The 21,208-nt window shown below is 49.3% G+C and overlaps 4 protein-coding genes across 4 annotated transcripts; 3 read left to right on the forward strand and 1 right to left on the reverse strand.

The window, feature by feature from the left end:
* The first annotated feature begins 1,183 nt into the window (after positions 1–1,183).
* Positions 1,184–4,523, forward strand: LOC120675764 (subtilisin-like protease SBT3.7). Its single transcript, XM_039956975.1, has 7 exons — positions 1,184–1,582; positions 1,670–1,740; positions 1,860–2,114; positions 2,207–2,324; positions 2,524–2,695; positions 2,793–3,368; positions 4,414–4,523. Exons 2-6 carry the CDS (start codon positions 1,688–1,690, stop codon positions 3,332–3,334), a joined length of 1,140 nt encoding a protein of 379 aa, XP_039812909.1. The 5' UTR covers positions 1,184–1,582; positions 1,670–1,687; the 3' UTR covers positions 3,335–3,368; positions 4,414–4,523.
* Positions 4,524–7,009: 2,486 nt separating this feature from the next.
* On the forward strand, positions 7,010–7,936 carry LOC120672130 (ctenidin-1-like). The gene has a single exon (XM_039952428.1). The coding sequence runs from the start codon at positions 7,058–7,060 to the stop codon at positions 7,313–7,315; it is 258 nt and encodes an 85-aa protein (XP_039808362.1). The 5' UTR covers positions 7,010–7,057; the 3' UTR covers positions 7,316–7,936.
* A 5,805-nt stretch (positions 7,937–13,741) lies between these two features.
* LOC120672114 (3-hydroxybutyryl-CoA dehydrogenase-like) lies at positions 13,742–17,622 on the forward strand. Its single transcript, XM_039952411.1, has 4 exons — positions 13,742–14,016; positions 14,135–14,356; positions 14,445–14,557; positions 17,022–17,622. Exons 1-4 carry the CDS (start codon positions 13,822–13,824, stop codon positions 17,389–17,391), a joined length of 900 nt encoding a protein of 299 aa, XP_039808345.1. The 5' UTR covers positions 13,742–13,821; the 3' UTR covers positions 17,392–17,622.
* A 455-nt stretch (positions 17,623–18,077) lies between these two features.
* On the reverse strand, positions 18,078–20,615 carry LOC120672115 (phosphatidylglycerophosphate phosphatase 1, chloroplastic/mitochondrial-like). The gene is made up of 5 exons (XM_039952412.1): positions 20,071–20,615; positions 19,910–19,990; positions 19,371–19,444; positions 19,190–19,297; positions 18,078–18,536 (listed from the first exon to the last, which is right to left on the reverse strand). Exons 1-5 carry the CDS (start codon positions 20,522–20,524, stop codon positions 18,399–18,401), a joined length of 855 nt encoding a protein of 284 aa, XP_039808346.1. The 5' UTR covers positions 20,525–20,615; the 3' UTR covers positions 18,078–18,398.
* Between the last annotated feature and the right edge of the window lie 593 nt (positions 20,616–21,208).

The raw sequence follows: 21,208 nt of genomic DNA on the forward strand, positions 1-21,208 counted from the left end.
CCATTTGACTGTGTCAAACGCTTTTGCAATGTCTAGTTTCAGGGGGGAAAGTAGGTTTTTGGCCCTGTGCAGCTCCCTTATCAAATTCTGGGTGTACAAGAAATTATCATGAATACTTCTTTTAATAAAAGCACTTTGTGCCCTGGACACCAATTGATTTAACTCATCAGCCAACCTAACCGACATCAGCTAGGAGATCAATTTGGTGAAACTGTGTGATAGACTAATTGGCCTGTAATCTCCAATCACCACGGCTTCATCTTTTTTTGGTAGTAGGACAACGTGTGCAGTGTTGAGCAGATTGAATGCTGGTCATGGTTGGTATAGAAGTAGTTCACAGCTGCAATAATGTCCTGCTTAATAGTGTTTCAACAAGATTTGTAAAAAACCCAAATGAACCCATCAGGGCCTGGTGCCTTGTCCGACTGCATTTGGTGCACCACATGTTGAACTTCTTCTTCTGAGAACTCATGTTCTAAATGTTGCAGCTGACATCTGTTAAGATGTATAGTGGTCCAGTCTATAGTGTACTCCCTGGGCAAAGACTGGCCTAGTTGTTGATGAAAATGTTGATACACACAGTCCTCCTTTTCTTGCTGTGTGTGCTTGATCAGCCCATTGCTATTGAGGTACTTGATAAAATTTTTCCTCCTTCTGCCATTTGCATGCAAGTAGAACAGCTTAGAGTTGGCTTCAGCAGCTCTAATGGCAGACAATCTGGATTGCTGCTTTAACCTGAGTTTTTCCACACCAGTGAAACCTAGTATTCTGACCTTCAGATCATGCCTCAACAATACCTCATGTTCACTCAGCTGCCTGAAGATGGCTACCATTTGCCTGGCAGAACACAAAAGCAGTTTATTATTACCAATAGTTTTTTGGCTCATTTCCTCAATTCCTTTGCACTTAAATACCTTAATGAATGGTGTCATGGATGTAGTTAAGTAAGGCAACTGATGCAGGAATCTGGCCTGAATCAAGAAGTTTCAGTGATCATGGATACGGAATAATACCGCCACGATGGAAGGGTATGTGTCAGCTAGGAGAAGCATGGGGGGACACCAATTGCAGCAGGAAAATCATCGGCGCAAGGTATTATGCTGCAGGTCTTGACAAAGCCAATCTCAAGCTGAATTACATGTCTGCTCGAGACATGAATGGACATGGAACACATACTGCATCCACAGCAGCTGGATCAGTGGTAGAGGGAGTCAGCCTCCATGGCCTGGGGGAGGGGGTGGCACGTGGTGGTGCACCCAGAGCGCGCCTTGCAGTGTATAAGGTTGGGTGGGAGGAGGAGAATGGGGTATACCTTGCTACTGCTGCAGTGCTAGCAGCAATGGATGACGCAATATATGATGGAGTTGGCATCCTGTCTCTCTCATTAGTCGCCGATGATGATTCCTTTGGTGCACTCCATGCCGTCCAGAATAGGATTACTGTTGTTTATGCTGGGGGAAATGGTGGCCCAAGATCACAAGTTCTCTTTAACACAGCTCCTTGGGTCATTACAGTCGCAGCAAGCAAGATTGATCGATCTTTTCCAACCACCATCACCCTGGGAAACAAGCAGACATTAATTGTATGTGCATTATTCTTTTGGAATGCTGAAAAACACCTTCTAGGATTCGATTCCACTAATGTCTAATAGTCTCTTATATATTTGCAGGGTTAATCACTATATTACATGTTGAAGAACGAATCCAACAGCACATTCCATACACTTGTAAATGGTGGCAAGTATGTTTGAGTGCTGTTCAGTTTCTTAATTGATTACATTTTTTTAATACATGCTGGATCTAAGTTAAGGTGTTGGAAATCATTTCAACCTATCATTTTCATTTTTTTTCTGTTCACAGTTGTTCAAGTGAAGTGCTAAATGGCACAAATATCAAGGGAAAAATTGTTCTCTGCATTGAAATGACTTTTGGCCCAGTAGTAAAAATTTTCGAAGATGCCTTTGCAAATGTTCATAGTGGTGGCGCATCTGGACTTATTCTCGCTCTATATACCACAGACGTTCTTGCGAACACTGAGAAATGCCAAGGCATACCCTGTGTTTTAATTGACATTGACATTGGGTTCCAAGTTCTAACATACATTGGCAGTCAACGGTAAGACTTATTTTGTGATCTACTGAACTTAGCAGTTGTGTTTTCTCCGCAACCACAAAAGTCTTAAATGGTCTAGTAATGTAATTGCATAGGTCACCCATTGCAAAGATTGAGCCAACAAGCAGCGTTACGGGACAACAAGTTCTGGCACCAAAGGTTGCAATGTTCTCCTCGAGAGGCCCATCCATCAAATACCCTACAATTCTTAAGGTACTCAAACTGAACACAGTGACTCCATTTGGTAGAAAATCTAATGTTTTTGGGAAAGTCATTTACATTTTACCTGTGCATGCATCTTGTGACAAAAATACAGAACATAAGGATCTAGGTTAATATTTAATCGGTTTCATAGGTTAGCTAATTTACTGCACCGGCACTTACCTGATCTTGGCATAACCACTTTTAACAGCCTGACATAGCAGCACCAGGAGTCAACATTTTAGCAGCCACAAAAGATTCATATGTATTTAGCTCAGGAACATCAATGGCAACACCACATGTAGCAGGTGTTGTGGCATTGATAAAGGCTCTACATCCCCGATGGTCTCATGCTGCCCTAAAATCTGCAGTCGTTACCTCTGGTAAGTGGTAATTATCTCATCCTCATGGAATGCTATCTCAGTGAACTCATATGCGCTATCTTACCGATGACTTAATTTACCTATTGCATGGAAAAAGCATCAACCAAGGATGAACATGGCACGCCGATTTTAGCAGAAGCGCTACCTCGGAAGGTTGCTGACCCATTTGACTACGGAGGGGGGAACATAAATCCTAATGGAGCTGCCGATCCTGGCCTCATTTACGATATCGATCCAAGAGAGTACAATAAGTTTTTTGAATGCCAGATCAAGAAATACGAGATTTGCAACATCACGACGAAGCCAGCCTATCTCCTAAACCTGCCATCTATATCTATTCCGGAACTAAGGCATCCAACTAAGGTGGAGAGAACAGTGACAAATGTGGGCAAGGTCGACGCGGTTTATCGATCAGACATTCAGCCCCCCTTAGGAGTCAAGATCAGAGTTGAACCAGCAACGCTAGCCTTCAATGCCACAAAGAAAGTGCACACCTTCAAGGTTAGCATAAAACCACTGTGGAAGGTGCAAGGGGACTACACATTTGGCAGCCTGACTTGGTACAACGAGCAGCATACAGTAAGGATCCCAATAGCAGTCCGGATCACAATACAAGATTTCTATGCCGATGTTGCATGATCTGAAGTAGGTGGGCGGAGAATAAAGATCGGTGGTGTCGTGGTGCTGCAAACCACAGCCGGGTGGCGGAAGGCACCCGCCTAAGCCTAGAAGGTGTGTACTCGGGGGTTGGCTAGTCTTAGTTCTATCTCGCTCAAGAACACGATGAACACAACGGGATTAGAGTGGTTCGGGCCGCCAGAGCGTAATACCCTACGTCCACTGTGTGTTATATTGCCTTGCCTCAAGAGAGTCCGCGAGAGCCTGTGTGTTGTGTGTCTCCGGCGGAGCTTGTTGTGTACAGCGAGCGCCTCCCTTTTATATCTCAAGGGGACGCGTACATGGCTGTTGGGACCCCGACAGGTGGGCCCAACGATGTAGTACAAGATAACATACTGTTCATAATTATGGCGTCGCAGGCGAAGGAGATCTCTCTCCTGGATTCCATTGTCTGCTCCTGGAGTTCCCTATTCAGCGTGTCCAGGCGTTGTCTTGTCGGAACGGCGCCAGGTATAGCCAGCGGCGTTGCCTGCCACGTAGCTGAACGGGCCGCGTAGCTTGCGGCGTAGGCGGCATGATGGAAAAGTGCCGTGCCGTCGTATCCAATTAATGCGGCAGACAGGCTCTGCGCGGGTGCGGCACAGGCGGCTGCAATGCGTACCTTAGTAATACGCGGAGCACAGTGAGGCCTGACAAAGGTTGTCCCGCGTGCCGCGGCGACAGAGCACGCCTCAACCATCCGCATTAAATGCGGTGGGTGGGCGAGTCTCCCAGCGGAAGGCTCGCGCACGAGCCCGCGCCCATGCCTCCAGGACACGTGGCGGCTCCGGACCCCCACGCGGTAAGGGAGGTCCCGGACCCCTATGGGGGGGTCCGAGGCCTCGGCTGTCAGCTCGGAGCTTTCCTTCCTCAGGGACCCGTGGCGCCTCCGGACCCGTTCCCAGGTGGGGAACGGGTCCGGGGCCGTTGGCCTGGTGAGGAAAGAGCCAGACCCATGAGGCCTGGCTACGCCGTCCTTTGCGCGCAGTTACGGATAACTACGCGGGTCCTGTCTTGCCGTAGTAAGAGTGGATATCCCTATTACAGGGTACCGACAAGTGGTCCATATACATTAGATTTCAAGGGAATCTCATAAATAAGAAGATTATTACTTGTAATTGCTACTTGAGAAAGTATTGGGAATAAGGAGACTGTTGGGGTGTTACGATTAGGCGAACCGGGCTACTGGTTTGATCCAAAACTTTGTTTTACCACAGTTCATCGGAGAACGGGTTCGCCGCGAGGTGGGTGAAGAAGATGGGACGTACCTGACGGCGCAGGATGCCGAGGGGCTCGCCGGCTTGGCCGTGGCGGGCGGCGCTAGCTAGTTCTTCCGCCGCCGTCGGGGCCGGGGTGGGAGTAGTTCGGTGTCGGTCGCTGGCTGTTGGGCCGCGGAACTGTAGTGCGCGCGCGGTTGACGCGATACGGCCCATGCTACTGATTCCGCCCTCAAGTTAGCCCGTGGGCCGTTTCGTTAGTAGGTCTCACTGTCACCGAATTGATCAGACATGGGTCCTTATTTTATTTTTATTCCCTTCAAAGGATAAGGTAGAAATGGCCAAATGTGCGTCCTTTTTTATATTACCATATACGGAGCCGGACATAATGGTGATCGATGATGTCCTCTCTTTTGTCTTTGACCTCATCTTAGGCAGTCACCCTGTACGTGGTGCGGTTGGAACCCAATCCAACCCGTAAACCAACCCCTCCCAAGCTACTGATGTCCAGCAACCTGCCTGGGACTCCGATGCTCCAAATCAATTCCAAGTTCAATTTCGTGCCCACACCGCGCCAGCTTCATCTCTCGCGCCCTCCACTTCCGTTTTCAGCGCTCGTGCAAGGTGCCGGCGGCAATAGCTTCTCGGAACCCGTGGAAACCAGGAAACCTATGGAAACCAACCCGCTGCACAGCGCCTCTTGCGGGTTGGGTTGGGTTTTGCCCATAGACCGTGTAAGCCGGACCATGTACAGGGTGATTAGGCAGAGCACCTTTTTTTTTTAAAAAAAAAGGCAGAGCACATATGCTCATCGAGTTATCTATCATAAAAGAAAGCGACTCGCCGGATTTCTATTCCTGTCGTAAAGAACGTCACTTTCAGGCTAGCATCAATCTGCACCGGTGGCCTAACCTGGACCGCGTCGTAGAAAGTCGGCAAGTCCCTTCCGGTGAGAGCTAATAACGATCGATCTGCTTGGCCACGTGCGCGTAGACCGAGTCGACCGGCAGCCGAAACGTACCAGGAGCTAGTACTACGTACGTGGCCAATTGCAGCCCAATTCATCAGGCCCAACCGTGTCCCCGCAAACTTTTTCGAGCCAAAAATTGTTCCAAAAAAATGAATAATAACTCGTCAAACAAGCGAGTGTGTATCTGAATTTCATTTCCAGATTTTTTATGTCCAACTACCGTGTACGTGCTCAGAACCTGTAGCCGTGTGGCGTGCCACTGGTCAGCAGGTCAGGACTGGCCAGCTCCGGATCCTGCATAAATAGACCCGGGATCCTGCCCAAAGAAAGAAATATTCAGCAGGCGCTCGCCGATCAGCACTCACCAACCACAGGCCCGTCCGGAGTGTACGTCTAGCTAGCACACCTGCCCGGGAGATCGCGGGAAGATGAGGCGGCTCCTGCCCCTGTGCGCGGTCCTCGGTGTGCTCCTCTGCGCGGCGGCGAGCACGGTGGGCGTCGCGGAGGCGAGGCGCGCGGGCGGCGGCAGGGGGTTCCGCAACACCTACCTCGGCGCGGGCGGCGTCGGAGCCAGGGGGAACCACACCAGCAGCAGCGCCAGCGGCCTCAGCGGCGGCACCTGGACGGCGTGCGTCGGCTCGGCGCTGCTGGCCGGCGCGGCCGTGCTCCTGTAGACTCCCCGTTTCGTGGAGTGTGCGGCCGCTGCTGGCTGCTGCGCAGGAACAGGGCGGTTGATTCCGTGTACATGTACGCGCGCGCGCGCGAAATTGAATTCGAAGCTATATATATAGTACATTGTTAAGAGATCATGTTGATCGTGTGAAAGAATTTTTCATGCCAGGTCTACTCGTAATTAATCTCGTGTCATTTTTCAAGTGCCAAACGTTAAGTCGTTAACCATCTTGTGTACAGTCAGTGCTAAAAGTTTTTGAGGTTTGACTGCGTACATCACTAGTACATCTTAGAAGTTAGAACGATGTGATTGAGAGCAGGATGGTACTTACTACTTGGAAACCCGCACGCCATAGTCGGAGAGGGAACCTGTCAGGGAGCTTCGGTAGAAAGAGTGCTGGAGAATTTCCATTCAAGCCCATCGGATCAGATAACACGGGTATATACCTTAGTACTCCGTGGCAATCAGCAAATTAAAACGTATCATCAAATATCCTTTTCTTCAACACGGAGGCGAAAACGACTAGCAAATTTCAACAGGAATCTGAAGGTTGAGGATCAGGTGCTGCAACGCGTTCCTGCAGACTTTTCAAGCCACATCAGCTAGCGTACCGTGCCGTGGTTTCGTGGTGTCCTGCTTCAATTCGTACATGCCGAGTAGGATCGGAGTACCTGTCAACACGTCAGGAGTTGGTCGTCAGCTCCGGGCGGGCATCGTCGCGCATAAATACACCCAGACCAGACGGGCGAGCAGCCGAGCAGCTGCCCACGACAGCCTCAACTGAGGGTAGGGATCCGTGAGGGCAGCGTACGTAGCGAGATAGCCTGGGAGATCAGAAGAAGAAGATGGTGGTGATGAGACGGGGTGCCCTGCCTCTGTGCGCTCTACTGCTCGTCGTGCTCCTCTGCGCGGCGAGCCTCGCGGACGTCGGGGAAGCCCGGCGCGGCGGGGGCGGCGGGAGGGGCGGCAAGGGCGGCCGCGCCATCGGTGGCGCCGGCGGAGTAAGAGGAAGCCACAGCGGCGGGCCCCGCGGCCTCAGCGGCGGCACCTGGACGGCGTGCGCCGGGTCCTCGCTGCTGGCCGCGGCGGCCGTGCTGCTGTAGACCCTCGCTCTCCCATCTCCTCATGCTGCATCGACGAACATGCGCATAGGTTTCTATCTTTTTTCTTTCCTTCTTTGGGTTCGGAGCAGGTAAAGGTTTCTTTTTTTCTCCATTCTCATATTCTCATAGCATCTCCAGCAATAGCTCCCAAATCACAGTTTTCATATAGCTTTTGGGGGCTGGTCCCCATCTCATACCTCCAAATAATACATCCAACTACAGCAGAAGTCCTCATATTTAAGTCATCATCCAAGTCTAGAGGGGCTCTTGAGTGGAGCCCACAAATGGTAGGCTCCCTAGAGACCCCTCAGGGCTAGGGGGTGGAGAAAGAGATTTGGAGGCCTCCCTAGTTTAGGGACTCAAGTAGAAAGACTGTTAGAGTTGTTTTTCTTGATTTCACCCTTCAAATTTGAGGTAGGGGATTTGACAGAGGGTCTGCTGGAGTTCTTATGAACCGGGGGTGGTGGTGTGTAGAGTGCATGGATCTCAGGACGCATATGGTCCCTGTTGCCGTATTCGGCATGGAGAAACTGTGATCAGTGATTGTAACATGAACTTGGAGTATTGTAACATATATGGCGCAATTCGATAACTCGAGGCAAACGTTATTGCAAATCGTAATAAGGTTGTCAGGCTTCTGTTTACTTAGGGGTGCATTTGGTTGGGTGGCTTAGCCCCAACCAGGCTTGCTGGGACACCCTGGCGATGTTTGGTTGCCTGTATACTCTTAGCCTGGCTTATCCAATGCAAAAGGTACCTCCTAGCCAGGCTTAGCTTAGACTGACTCCAACAGTCCAATGCAAAATAGGAGAGGCATTCGTGGGTATGCCTCGCCTACAGGAATTGCATGGCGGTTGCAAAATCACCTACCTCCAACAGCGCACGCAAAAAAAATCTCCCTCTCCATCCCTCACTCTCCTCCGGTCCTCCCTTCCCCCTTGCGCCGCACCTCCTCTGCTCCCTCCCCCTGGAGCTCGCCGCCACCCCCTCCTCCAGTCTCACGCGACCCCCGCGGCTCGCCCCTGCAGCTCGCTCAGCATCCTCTCGTGCTGCGTGAGACGGCCCAGGCGGCTAGCTTCTCGTGCGGGAGGCAGCCACCGGCGCAGGTCACGCGTGGATGAAGCTGGCGGCGCGCGGACGGGCTGTGTCGCGTACTCGCGGTGCCCTCCAGCGGCTGGACTGAGCGGGAGTGCGGACGGGGCGGTGTCGTGATCGATGAAGGCGCAGCCGCGCAGGGCTCCTCCCACCTGCTCGATCCGTCGGTGACCCTGCTTCACCGGCCGCGGTTCTAGCTCCGGCGGCTCCTCCTCGACGGGGCGCCGAGACTGATCGGCGGGACTTGATTGCAGCCGCGTGCGGGGTAAGGATCGCGCGGGATGCCGCGGCAGCGGCGGCCAGCGCGGCGCCGGGCTTGGGGCTGGGGCGGACGCCGCGGAAGAGCGACGACAGCGGCTTTGAGGAGGAAGAGGAGGCGCCATTGCTGGAGAATGTTCTCGCGACGAGGGAGGCGAGGGCCTCCGACGGCGTGGCGGATGTGGATCTCCTCGGGGACGGGGACGCGGACGCGGACTGTGAACGCAGCGGCGAGGGCTCAGCGGGCGGCGCCGATTCGAGCTTCACCATCGCCGATTCGAGCTCCGCCGGCGCCTCCTCCTCTGCTCCGCCGCCGCCTCCACCCCTGCCGGCCGGGCATCGCCGCTGTCCGGGGCATCCTCCGCCGCCCGGACACGCCGCCGTCCGGGGCGGTTGAAGGGGCTCGCCGCCGCGCCGGACTCGCCCCGCGCCGCCGCTCGCCAAATGCAATCGAGGAGAGAGGGGATGTATTTTTACATCTCCTCTCTGCTGGAAGGCAAAATGGATGGTGCGGTTGCCTTCTCTGTTGGACGATGGTTCCGTGATGCACAGTGACCCGTGGAAAGGCAAAAATGCATTTGCCTTGTCTGTTGAAGTCAGTCTTAGTACGAGGAAAATGACCGCTCCCAGCAAGCCAGGCTTGCACTAGCATGGTGGCTTGAGGAGTGAATCCTATCACCTCCACGGCTGGTTCCTCTCACCTCCGTCAGCTGTATCGCTTTCGGATCCACCTCCGTCGTTCGCTATGCCATCTCCAAACTTGTTCCTCCGCCTTCGCCGTGACGGGAAATGTACTCCCGCAGCCGGCGGCATCCCTCGCGCGCGCGTCTGGTGGCGACCTCACCTGCGCAGCTGGTGCCGCTCGCGCACAAGGCTCCTGCCCACACCGCCAGGCGGAGCTCATCCGCGACTGCGCGCCCACGCCGCCGGCGGAGCTGGCCCACGGCCGCTCGCGCGTCTGATTTCGGGAGCTCTCCGCAGGGCTCCTACAAGCAACGCCAGGGGCTCTCCGCGGGGCTCGCCCTCACCCGCTGCCGCCTCGCGCGGCTCCTGCCCGCGCCGCCGGTGAGCTCTCCGCCGGGCCGAGCTCACCCACCGCCACCGCGCGGTTCCGCCCCGCCCACCAGGAGGAGTTCGCCCGCCACCCATCGACCTTGCTTGCATTAATGGCGGCGGGCGGCGGCGCTCCTCCTGGCTCCGGCGGGTAGGGATGAAAGTAGAAATAGGAAAATCGTACCGACCGACACCATATACCGTATATACCAATCAAATACCGTAATTATACAGGAAAATACCGTAATTATACAGGAAAATCCGGCGAATTCAGGAACGGAACGGTTTGGGTAATTTCCTGATCGAATTTTCGGTTACCACATTTTAACGGGAATTTTCCGTATGTATTCCCGTTTTTATATTTGCATCTATCCTGCGAGCACTTGCAGCCCACAGGCCCACGAAGCTGCCAGCCCAGTGTGGCCGCTTATGCATTGCCAGGCGGTCTGGCTTGTTTTTATAGCACATTTGAGTTACTCACCGTGTTTGGCGGGTGCACCAGGCTCCAACCTTACAGTATTTCTTTTTCACACCACCCCAGTACTAGCCTCCAGCCATCAATTAGGTAATAATATTTTTTCTCTTATATCACTCCAGAGCTCCGTGACAACGAGGTGGGACTAAACTTGAGAGCTACTAGACATTACCTGTTGGACTGTTGGTCTATGTGCGTGAGCACCTCTGTGTCTGTGCGTGCTGTTGTGAACTTGTGCAGCCCCACCGGCCAGACAAAGAGCACAGGAGACATTTCGGCAGGGTCATAGGCCACTCGAGCAATCTGTCGGCCCAACAGAAGATAGAGCTGATGTGTTCGGCGTGTTCATTCTATCAATTTTTTTCTTCCGATTTTTTTTTCTTTCCCAAAATATTTGTTGATTTCTAAAGTGCATGTATATTAGCTTTACTATTGAAAATGACGGATTAATCAAATACTTTAACTTGTTGAACCAGTTCATTTGCATGACTAGGTATGCTTTTGTTATTACCGTTTTTAGTACCGGTTTTCGACCTTAATTGATATGTTTCCGATTAAATTGTACCGTTCTTGATATCCCGCATAACCGATTTCGTTTTAAAATATAAAAAAAGAAATGATTAAGGTCTTTTCATCCCTACCCGCGGGACGCCGGAGCAGGGGGCAGCGTCGCACTCCCGCGGCCCGCGGAGCCACCCCGCGCGATCCGGGCGGCGGCGCTCCCCCTGGCTCCCGCGGGCCACCGGAGCAGCGGCGCAGTCCCGCGCGGCCGGACAGCGGAGGAGCTCACCCTCGGAGCAGGGCCCAGCGCGGCGGGTGGCAGAGCTCGCCCGCGAGCGCGGTCGGCGGCGCTCCTCCACACGTATGGCCTCCTCTCCCCACCCATCCACCGCCTCCTCTCTTCTCTCCCCGGATGCTGAAATTGATCCTAGAAATTGATTTGTTCATGAGTTGATTTGAGATTTGGACTTCCAATTGCATTCGTTGACTTATACGAACACTAATTGCCTCTTGCCAAGTTGCCATGGAGCTCACTCGCTCGCTCACCGGACCCCGCTTGCGCCGGTGGATCTCACCCACGTGCGGCCATGGGAGCTCCGCCGGTTGAGCTCCGCCGGCGGCCGCGCGGAGGCCTGCTGGCACAGCTCCCGCACGCGCTCGGCCGAGGGAGCTCCACCGGCGGCCAGCTCTCGGGCCTCCCATACGCACGGACCGGAGGAGGCCCGCCGCTGACCCGCTCGCGCGGTTCTGCTCCCTTCCGCGAGATTGGTAACTTCATCGAGTTGCTCGGACTCGGTGGTTATATCAGATGTCCAAGCATCCCAACACAATCTTAGACTGGCCAGGTTTCAATTGACCGTAAAACCAAATACAAGCCGATGGCTAATATTAGACAGGCTTGAACTGGTCTGGTTCCAGATTCTAGTCAGACTAGAATAAGCCTACGAACCAAACAGACCCTTAGAGAACACGCACCATGTTCTCTAATTGCTGCCACCAATATTAGGACATTAGGTGAACTGTGAACAGTATGCCGAGCTAATGCTGCATTCCATTCCAGGGAGTACCGATTAGCCTGATAGCCTTGGCCGCGTTGTAAAATTGGAGGCAAGTCTTTCTAGCAAGATAGCAATTCATCTATGGCAACGTATCTGGTGGAAACCATAATTTTGTGAAAACTCGTGCAAACCACGGCAAAAAAATCGTCTAAATTCACCAAAAAAACCACACATGTAGATGATATGATGATACACAACCTTGTAAAATATCTTGTCCAAACTCGACTTCATTTGTGAGATATAAAAATAACAAAATTTAAGCCAGAAAGCTGTCCAAATATTTATTAGAAATTTGTTGTTTTTATATCTCACAAACGAAGTCGAGTTTGGAGTAGATATTTTGCGAAATTATGTATCATCATATCATCTATATGTATGCTTTTTTGGTGAATTTACACGACCTTTTAGTCATAGTTTGCACGAGTTTTCACAAATGTTGTGGTTTCCACTAGATACGTCGCCTTCATCTATAGCCGGCTACTTTGAACATTGTAGTGGACACTTTTTAAGGATGGTTTTTAGCACAGAACACTAAAAAATATTTTACCAAAAAATGCTATAGGATTGTGGTAATTTGCTACTAGACACTATTAAAATTTTAATAAAATACTATTGGACTAAACTACCCTCGCTAGATACAGAGGTCGTGTAATTTTTTTTCGATGTATTATCGGGAATTATGATTCTCGTAGTTCTTATTTGTACTCTTTTCTCCTCTTAGTTAAAAAAAGAAGATACAGAGGTCGAGCCGGCTCCTTTGCAGCCGAAAAAAAATAGGATCACGACGAGCAGTTTTCGGCGCCTCGCTCGGTGGACGGCGGCACCTCTTCTGTCTTCACTGCAGCATCAACTCCTGGAGCTCATGGCCGCCACCGCCCACGGCTGGATCAAGCGTCTCATGGAGGTCGGCGAGAACGCGAGTAGGGAGTGCCGCAACCGTCTCTGGCGTCCTTTTTTTTCCGCGCACATGCCAATCGAAGAGGATAAGATGAGTACGGTAGGGGTAGGATGGTCAATAGTGTTGGTTTCTAATAAAATCAAATATAATAATAGATAGCAAATTACCATGGTCCTATAATATCTTTTGGTAAAATAAATTTTAGTGGTTTGTGGCAAAAGCCACATTTGAAGAGTCCACCAGCCAATTTTACCTTGTCCGTATAGATTTCTTTTTTTTCTTCTTTATATTGGAAGTGGGTGCTATTTTACTAATAGGGTGACCCGTGTAGGCTGTGTAGGGATGTAAGTCGGCTCTCTAACAAATCCATATGTAAGGCCATGTTTAGTTCTAAAAAATTTCAAGATTTTCTGTCACATCGAATTTTTGGACACATGCATGAAGCATTAAATGTAGTTCAAAAAAATAATCAATTGCACAGTTTAGCGGTAAATGATGAGACAAATCTTTTAAGCATAATTAGTCCATGATTGGACATTAATTGTCAAATAATAATGAAAGTGCTATAGTTCCAAAATCCAAAAATTAGTATATGGTTCGCAAACCAATCCTCGTGTTCTTTCATGTGTGTTGTACGTAAATATTGAGAATCGGAATACATATTGTTCTTGGTAATATTTGGAATGGAGAAACTGTAACGAGTGATTGTATTATAAATCGGATTCTATTTGTGTATGAATACTCTTGATTTTTAATCCATGTACAGTATTGTCCGTTACCGAATTGCCTTCAACATTAGGTGAACGGTGAACCACGGTGTGCTTTGCCACATGCAAACTCCCAGCTAAACTGCTAATGCTGCATTCCAGCGAGTAGGAATCTTACCAGCCTACGATCACATAGCGGAAAAAGGATCTAAATTGTGTTTCAAAACAAGCGAAAACGGCTTTCAATTGTTGTAATTTCGAACTATCTATTGCGTTTTTCCATCAGAGAAAGAAAGCCACATAAGCTGCCATGTGCTACAGTGCTAGTAGTAAAGCACCACTGCACCAGACGTCATGGGAAGTGTTTTTGCTTGCTGATTTGCTGAACTCTGTAGCGTAGTGGTCACAACTCGGAAGGATCCAAAGACGATAAGCCCGACCGCTTCTTCGGAGACGGAACCATGGCGACAGCGGGTGAGATCGCGGCGGTGGGCGTGATCGGCGCGGGGCAGATGGGCTCGGGGATCGCCCAGCTCGCAGCCGCCGCCGGCTGCGCCGTCCTCCTCCTCGACGCCGACTCCGCCGCCCTCTCCCGCGCCGTTGCCTCCATCTCCGCCTCGCTCCGCCGCCTCGCCGCCAAGGGCCAGCTCTCCCAGGTGAGCGCGTTGACCTCCCAAAGCACCCTTCCCAAATCGGGCTCGGTCCCTCGGTAAAAGAAGCTGCTTTCAGCTTTCTCCCTGACAAATTTTGGGTTCGGTTGGTCTCATCTTTCAGGCAGCGTGCGAAGACTCCATCAAGCGGATACGGTGCGTCTCCACCGTGCAAGATCTCAGGGACGCGGATCTTGTGATTGAGGCCATCGTTGAGAACGAAGATGTCAAGAAGAAGCTGTTTGTGGAGCTGGATAAGATCACGAAGCCCTCCGCCATTCTAGCGTCCAACACTAGCTCCATCTCCATAACCCGCCTGGCTTCAGCTACCAAACGCCCCTCTCAGGTGATGAGCAATCCTGCATCTGTCAGTACATGCGAAGAATCTGAATTTAGTCTTCAAGATTGTGAAGTGAGTGAGTTCCATGCTGCAGGTCATAGGCATGCACTTCTTTAACCCTCCTCCGATAATGAAATTGATCGAGATTATCCGAGGAGCTGATACCTCAGATGAGGTGTTTGCTGCAGTCAAATCTTTTTCCGAGAGGTAAAGCTTAGCTCTATGTGCTTTCACCCGAATCAGTTTGTTCATAGCTAGTGGCAGTGTGGGACAAAACAATTGAATTGGTCTAGAAGACATCGAGTTTGCTTCGTTTTGAATTTCTGGTAATGTTTAGGCCCTGAATTGACACTACCAGCAGTATTTACCTGGTCGAAATATCTGGCAGTTCTAGCAGCTCTATTCAACGCAAATCTTTCAATGACTCGCTGTGTTCGCTTGGCTTGTCAGCAACCAGCCAGCAATACTGTTCTCTCATAATAAATCAACACCAGCCACCAGTTGCCAACCAGTCAGCAGTACTGTTCTCTCATAACAAATCAGTACCGGCCATCAGCCACAGCCAAGCGAACATAGTGCATGATCGATTGATTGTGCCACTCCACCAATTTTGCCCACAAAATGGCACACTTGCTTTAAAGCAACACAGAGTCACGCACCTGTCTCAGCACTTGCCTAGTATCTTGGATACCTGTCTAATCTGTAATGTTGATGTTACTGGACTTTGTTACTCTTGAACTTGCCTACAACAACAACAACAACAAAGCCTTTTAATCCCAAGCAAGTTGGGGTAGGCTAGAGTTGAAACCCAACAAAAACCATTATTCATGGTTCTGGCACGTGAATCGCTGCTTTCCAAGCACTCCTATCCAAGGACAAATCTCTAGGTATACTCCAATCTTTCAAGTCTCTTCTAATTGTTTCTTTCCATGTCAACTTCGGCCGGCCCCTGCCTCTCCTCATATTACCGTCGTGTTTTAGGATACCACTATGCACTGGTGCCTCTGGCGGTCTCCGTTGGACATGTCCAAACCATCTCAGTCGGTGTTGGATAATCTTTTCTTCAATTGGTGCTATCCTTAGCCTATCTCGTATATCATCATTTCGAACTAGATCCATCCTTGTATGCCCACAAATCCAACGCAACATGCGCATTTCTGCAACACTTAATTGTTGGACGTGCCGTCTTTTTGTAGGCCAACATTCCGCACCATACAACATTGCCGGTCTAATCGCCGTTCTATAAAACTTGCCTTTTAACTTCTGAGGTACCTTTTTGTCATAAAGGACACCAGATGCTTGGCGCCACTTCATCCATTCCGCTTTGATTCTATGACTAACATCCTCATCAATATCTCCATCTCTCTGTAGCATCGATCCCAAATATCAAAAGGTATCCCTCTTGGGCACTACTTGGCCTTCCAAACTAACATCTCCCTCCTCATGAGTGGCGCCGAAGTCACACCTCATATACTCAGTTTTAGTCCTGCTAAGTCTAAAACCTTTGGACTCTAGTGTTTGCCGCCACAACTCCAGCTTCCTATTCACTCCCGCACGGCTTTCATCAACTAACACGACATCATTAGCGAAAAACATACACCAAGGAATATCACCTTGTATGTCTCTTGTGACCTCATCCATCACTAGGGCAAAAAGATACAGGCTTAAAGCTGATTCTTGATGTAGTCCTATCTTAATCGGAAAGTCATATGTGTCACCATCACTTGTTCGGACCCTAATCATTATATTATTGTACATGTCCTTAATGAGGACCACATACTTTATTGGGACTTTATGCCTATCCAAAGCCCACCACATTACATTTCGTGGTATCTTGTCATAAGCCTTCTCCAAGTCAATGAAAACCATGTGTAGGTCCTTCTTCTGCTCTCTATACTGCTCCATGACATGTCTTATTAGGAAAATTACTTCTATGGTTGACCTTCCAGGCATGAAACCAAACTGGTTCATAGTGACCCGTGTCATCCCTCTCAAACGATGCTCAATAACTCTCTCCCATAGCTTCATAGTATGGCTCATCAACTTAATTCCCCGGTAGTTGGTGCAGCTTTGAATATCCCCTTTGTTCTTGTAGATCGGCACAAATATACTCCTTCTCTACTCTTCAGGCATCTTGTTCGACCGAAAAATACGGTTGAAAAGTTCTGTTAGCCAAACTATAGCTATATCACCTAGGCACCTCCACACCTCGACTGGAATACCATCAGGGCCTGTCGCCTTACCTCATTTCATCCTTTTCAACGCCTCTTTGACCTCAGATTCTTGAATCCTCCTCACAAAGCGCCCGTTGGGGTTATCAAAAGAGTCGTCCAGTTGAAAAGATGTATTCTCATTATCCCCGTTATACAGTCTGTCAAAATACTCTTGCCATCGAAGTCTGATTTCATCCTCCTTATCGTCCTTAATGCACTTAACCTGGCTGAAGTCCCTCATCTTTCTCTCACGCACCCTTGTCATCCTATAGATGTCCTTCTGTCCTTCCTTTGTATTCAGTCGTTGGTACATATCCTCATAAGCCCGACCCTTCGCCTCACTCACAGCTCGCTTTGCGATCTTCTTTGCCACCTTGTACTTCTCTATATTATCTGCAGAGAAGTACAAGGTGGCAAAGAAGATTTCAGAATTTGCTTGATGATTTCAAAATTTGCAGGCTCGGGAAGACTGTCATATGCTCACAAGATTACCCAGGATTCATTGTGAACCGCATTCTCATGCCGATGATCAATGAGGCTTTCTGGGCGCTGTACACCGGAGTGGCCACCCAAGAGGACATTGACACCGGGATGAAGCTGGGAACCAACCATCCAATGGGTCCGCTGCAGCTCGCCGATTTCATTGGGTTGGACGTCTGCCTTTCAGTTCTTCGGGTACTTCATAATGGCCTGGGAGATAACAAGTACAGCCCTTGCCCTCTTCTCGTTCAATATGTTGATGCTGGCCGGCTTGGGAAGAAGCGAGGAGTAGGTGTATATTCATATGGACAGAAATCTTCATCCGTCAAGCCAAAGTCGTCTCTGTAAACACCATAGCAACTGTTGAGCAAATAAAAGCATACGGATGTTATTTTGTATGTCCAGGGAAAAATTTACACACTACAGCAGTTCAAAAGTACAGTGAGCACTTCCAAGTCGTTCAAATCACAATGATAGGCTTATACAGGCTTTTGCTGCTCTATCTAGAAAAATGGTTCTCTGGTTCAAACTAATATGTGGAAGTCGTGAAATTTGCATTATTCAAGAGATCTGGCAATACAAGCCCTGCGCTGATGCTATCCCCTAGGCTGAATTTCCTACATATTATGAATTTTTCAGATATTCAGAAGTCAGGAACACCTAGCTACTGACACCAGAAATAATTGCCTTATCGCCGTGTATAGCATTCCAGCATAACCTCACATCTGGGGTGGTAAAGAGTCTTAAATTTAGCCTAGATAATCTAAGCGCTAGATTCTAAAAAAGACAGAATCTAATCTTATATAATTTTAAGTTAAAAATATATAAAAACCAAGTTGGATTGTGAAGATATCATTAATGTCACGATCCGTTACCACCCCTACTCACATCACTGACACCCGTTACCACCCCTACTCACATCACGACACGAACACCATTGAGTGTGGAAGGGTTGCTAGTGCCGAGACGTGAAGGACACCCACGGAGTTTCCTGCCAATACAATGCCGCACGGCAAGGGCCATGATAACGAAGGTGATGTAAATGGGTACTGAACTTCATATACTATTACTGAATGTGAACCATGTCACATACTACATTTCATAGGGAAACGCAGGCTGGTATAATTATGCAGCAAGGAACCAAGGACTAGCAAAGTAATGTTCACACACAGGACTATCAAAAGTATGTTCCCCTGAATTCCCTTCTGCTAAAAGATAGAAAGAAAAGAAAATCTCCACACACCATATATTCTCCCTCGCAATCTTCTCAGCAACAAACATCTCTCTACACACTGATCTGGAGAATAGAACCCAATGAATTTGTAGTATCAGCAGGAGCAGCAAAGATCATCACGCTATGCTCTGGTTGTAACTGAGTCATCATATGGGTCAAATTTCACAATTTTCCTTGCGTCTGGGATCAAAGGATGCTCAAAGGGTTTGTGCCCTTTCTTGTACCAATAACTGATGATGTGTGCCTCCAGTTTTCTAACCTAAGAATATGTCAGACACCAGAAACTACTACATTACAGGTGGGCAACATGCATCGTAGATTAATTAGTCAGAAACACACTGTATGCTTGAATCATCATATTTAAGAAAAATAATAAGCAAATCAAATATTAAAATTGCCTAGACTGCTAATCCACGAGCTAATGTTGAGGGCCCTATACATATTTGCCAAATCTGGTGTGACTGGATAAAGAAAATGATTGGAAACCATGGTCTAAGGACATGAACAAGCCTTTTCACTGCAACTTCTATGGAACATAACATTGAATCGTTATTAGAAACTTACAACTACTGACAAACATCATTTCTAAATGAATGGCACCTTGGGTGCGGTTTATGAGATAGGCAGTTAGTACAGTAGTTGTTGAAACAATTTCCATGATGCCAGACTAACTATATATGCTAGAATACAACCAAGGTTTGGTGTATCACCCTCATAAGCTTGCCTTTCCATTCATTAATGTATAATTTATGACATCATCATGCAGCTGCATACTAGGCCACAAAATCCATAAGCAAAGCTGCTAATTAGTGCCTTAGGAGAATAAAGTTTCAGCATAATCTACTCAACTTCCTTTTTCCTATCAAGGTTATAAATATCATCTCAGATTCGCAGGAGAAATAGGAAATATACCCTTTTGACAATGTACGATTCATTAGCAAAATTTAATGGTTCTGTCAACACTGTAAGAAAGCCGTTCCTGTTCCCATAGACCACGTCAGTGAAGTATCGATCACCAACCTGGAGCAGTGACAAACTAAAATTAGAGAACGCATACATGTTATTAGTATACAACTCATAGCTATACTCCTACCATCACAAGATTTGAAGCTGAACAACCAAAGTAACTCTCTATTTCCTTAGCTGCTCCACCAGGTTTCTTTGTATCTGCACTCAACAGAAAGAATGCAAAGATGCACTATCTTCACTACCTATAGTTAAAGTCCAATTACGGAAGAAATGTACACAAGTGTAAACAAATTGTGAGGTGCATTTCAGTGCCCAATATCTCCATACAAATGAAACTATCGAACAAAGTGATGGTGCTAAACAGTGGGTTAAAGATGAAATGCATATGGACATTGTTCAAAAACAGAATCCATATGGACCGTCAGGAACAAATTAGCTCCATGTAATGAGTTTTCTTCCAGCATCTAAGGGATATTGCAGAAGATTTTAACAAGTTCCATAAATAATGCAAACATTAGACTACCCATTAAGTCATTACCATGAACGAACCCATTTCCACACAATACCAGAATAAAACGTGGATTATCCAATAAATCGAGACAAAAGTATGATCATATGAACTATTGATGCTATTGGGTCGTGTGACAGTGAGTCTGCACTTGCCATGCCTGATCACATGAACACCCTCGATGGCCGCCTCGATTGCCCTCGCATCCACATCATCCGGGTCGTACTCCTTCAACCCTGTGCTCGCCCACCAACAGTTCAATTACATCAACATGTAGCATTCCCCCCAATCCAATGGCTCGTGGGAGCAGCCAAACCTGCGGAGTTGCTGTAGATGGCGAGAGCGCCGGGCGGGAACGCCGCGCGGCACTGGTCGAACGCGGCGGCGAACGGCGGCCAGAGCGCGGGCGCGTAGGGGGCCGTGAGCGTGTTGTCCTTGTCGAAGACGACGCCGCGGAAGCCGGCGCGGCGGAGCTCGGCCCAGTCGAGCCACCGGATGTCCTGCACCGACACGTGCGGCAGCGCCAGGCGCGGCTCGGACGCCGCCACGGCCGCCACCGCGGCCACGCCGGCCGGGTTGAACCGCTGCCCGAGCGCGCGCCGCCACCACGCCGCCGGGCCCATGTTGGCCGCTGTGCCGGCGGCGGCGGCGCTGGTGATTGTCGAGTCGGTGTTAGGGTTCGCCGCTCTGGGGGGCGGAAGAGGGGAGGCGCGGGGAGTGGAAGGGCGTAGTGGCACCGACGGCGGCGGCGGCGGCGGCGGCCGTAGCATCAGAGCCGGGTACTGGCTTGTCGCCGGCTGCTGATAGGTGTGGAAGAAATCGATAGGATATTCGGGAACTGTGCTGGAGGTGTTCTGTGCCGTGCTGGGACCTAACCTTTGTGCATGTGCATTGCACACGAATACACGATACGGCAATTTGGGCACGGCTACTTCCACGCATTGGTTTTGAAAATTACGATTTAAGCTATACTGTTTTTTCTAAAAAAAGAGACAGATATTCACGTGTGTGTATATATATATATATATATATATATATATATATATAGTCACACATGTGAATGTCTGCTGACGTTTGAGAATACAGATTTAGGGATGAAGGATTAATAGAAACCTCGTGGTAATCATCGAGCAAAAGGAGGACTAAACAAAAGCGGTCATGAGGAGCCCCCTCACGGAACCGCTCTGCCCACACGTCGCCCCCGAGGGTGACACGGGCGATGCACCCACCGGCTCTCGCTTTCTCCACCGTTGGTCCCTCGCATCTCGCCAGACGTCGAAGGAAGCGGAAATCCATCTTTTCTAATAATTTCTCACATATCGAGTTTAGGTTACAGTTAGGACTTCTCAATGCCGTGTTTCGTGGAGATTTGTTTCCTCCTTCTCCTCTCTGGCAATAGTGAAGAGACAGGGTGGCTTGGGTCTCCCCATGGCGGCATCTACGGCGGCGGCAAC

Source organism: Panicum virgatum, chromosome 5N, assembly GCF_016808335.1.
Source record: "Panicum virgatum strain AP13 chromosome 5N, P.virgatum_v5, whole genome shotgun sequence".
Classification (NCBI taxonomy): domain Eukaryota; kingdom Viridiplantae; phylum Streptophyta; class Magnoliopsida; order Poales; family Poaceae; genus Panicum; species Panicum virgatum.

Coding starts and splice junctions, on each gene's coding strand:
- LOC120672114 (XM_039952411.1), top strand. CDS start 13,822: ATGGCGACAGCGGGTGAGATCGCGGCGGTGGGCGTGATCGGCGCGGGG. Junction 14,357..14,444: donor CTACCAAACGCCCCTCTCAG/GTGATGAGCAAT, acceptor TCCATGCTGCAG/GTCATAGGCATGCACTTCTT. Junction 14,558..17,021: donor GTCAAATCTTTTTCCGAGAG/GTAAAGCTTAGC, acceptor CAAAATTTGCAG/GCTCGGGAAGACTGTCATAT.
- LOC120672130 (XM_039952428.1), top strand. CDS start 7,058: ATGGTGGTGATGAGACGGGGTGCCCTGCCTCTGTGCGCTCTACTGCTC.
- LOC120675764 (XM_039956975.1), top strand. CDS start 1,688: ATGTTGAAGAACGAATCCAACAGCACATTCCATACACTTGTAAATGGT. Junction 1,741..1,859: donor ACACTTGTAAATGGTGGCAA/GTATGTTTGAGT, acceptor TTCTGTTCACAG/TTGTTCAAGTGAAGTGCTAA. Junction 2,696..2,792: donor ATCTGCAGTCGTTACCTCTG/GTAAGTGGTAAT, acceptor GCATGGAAAAAG/CATCAACCAAGGATGAACAT.
- LOC120672115 (XM_039952412.1), bottom strand. CDS start 20,524: ATGCTACGGCCGCCGCCGCCGCCGCCGCCGTCGGTGCCACTACGCCCT. Junction 19,991..20,070: donor CATCTACAGCAACTCCGCAG/GTTTGGCTGCTC, acceptor GGGCGAGCACAG/GGTTGAAGGAGTACGACCCG. Junction 19,298..19,370: donor CAGCTTCAAATCTTGTGATG/GTAGGAGTATAG, acceptor TCACTGCTCCAG/GTTGGTGATCGATACTTCAC.